The following is a 283-nucleotide window of genomic DNA, read 5'->3' on the forward strand; positions in this document are numbered from 1 at the left end:
TGGTGTGCGGCGTTCACTGCACCCGCCGGTCATGAAACACCACCCGGAATATGCTCTAGAGGGGAGAAACAGTCAGTGCCCGGAGCTGGCCTGGGAAACCTGACAGCCTTCGTGCTGTGAGGGATTTCACAGAATCACAGAACACTTTGGGTGGGAAGGGACCCCCAGAGGTCACCCAGCCCAACCCTCCCGCAGGAGCAGGGACACCTTGAACCAGACCAGGTTGCTCACAGCCCCGTCCAACCTGGCCTGGGATGTTCCCAGGGATGGGGCCTCCACCCCC

General features: G+C 61.8%; 1 protein-coding gene across 1 annotated transcript in view; it reads right to left on the minus strand.

Annotated features, from left to right (window-relative positions):
* LOC104129736 (transcription factor CP2) overlaps positions 1-283 on the minus strand; it is a 36,839-nt gene that overhangs the window by 12,310 nt on the left and 24,246 nt on the right. The window contains 1 exon segment of the mRNA XM_035898275.1: positions 3-55. Within this exon segment, the coding sequence (XP_035754168.1) occupies positions 3-55 (53 nt within the window).

This window comes from Egretta garzetta, unplaced genomic scaffold (genome assembly GCF_000687185.1).
Source record: "Egretta garzetta isolate BGI_Z169 unplaced genomic scaffold, ASM68718v1 scaffold1080, whole genome shotgun sequence".
In the NCBI taxonomy this organism is placed as follows: domain Eukaryota; kingdom Metazoa; phylum Chordata; class Aves; order Pelecaniformes; family Ardeidae; genus Egretta; species Egretta garzetta.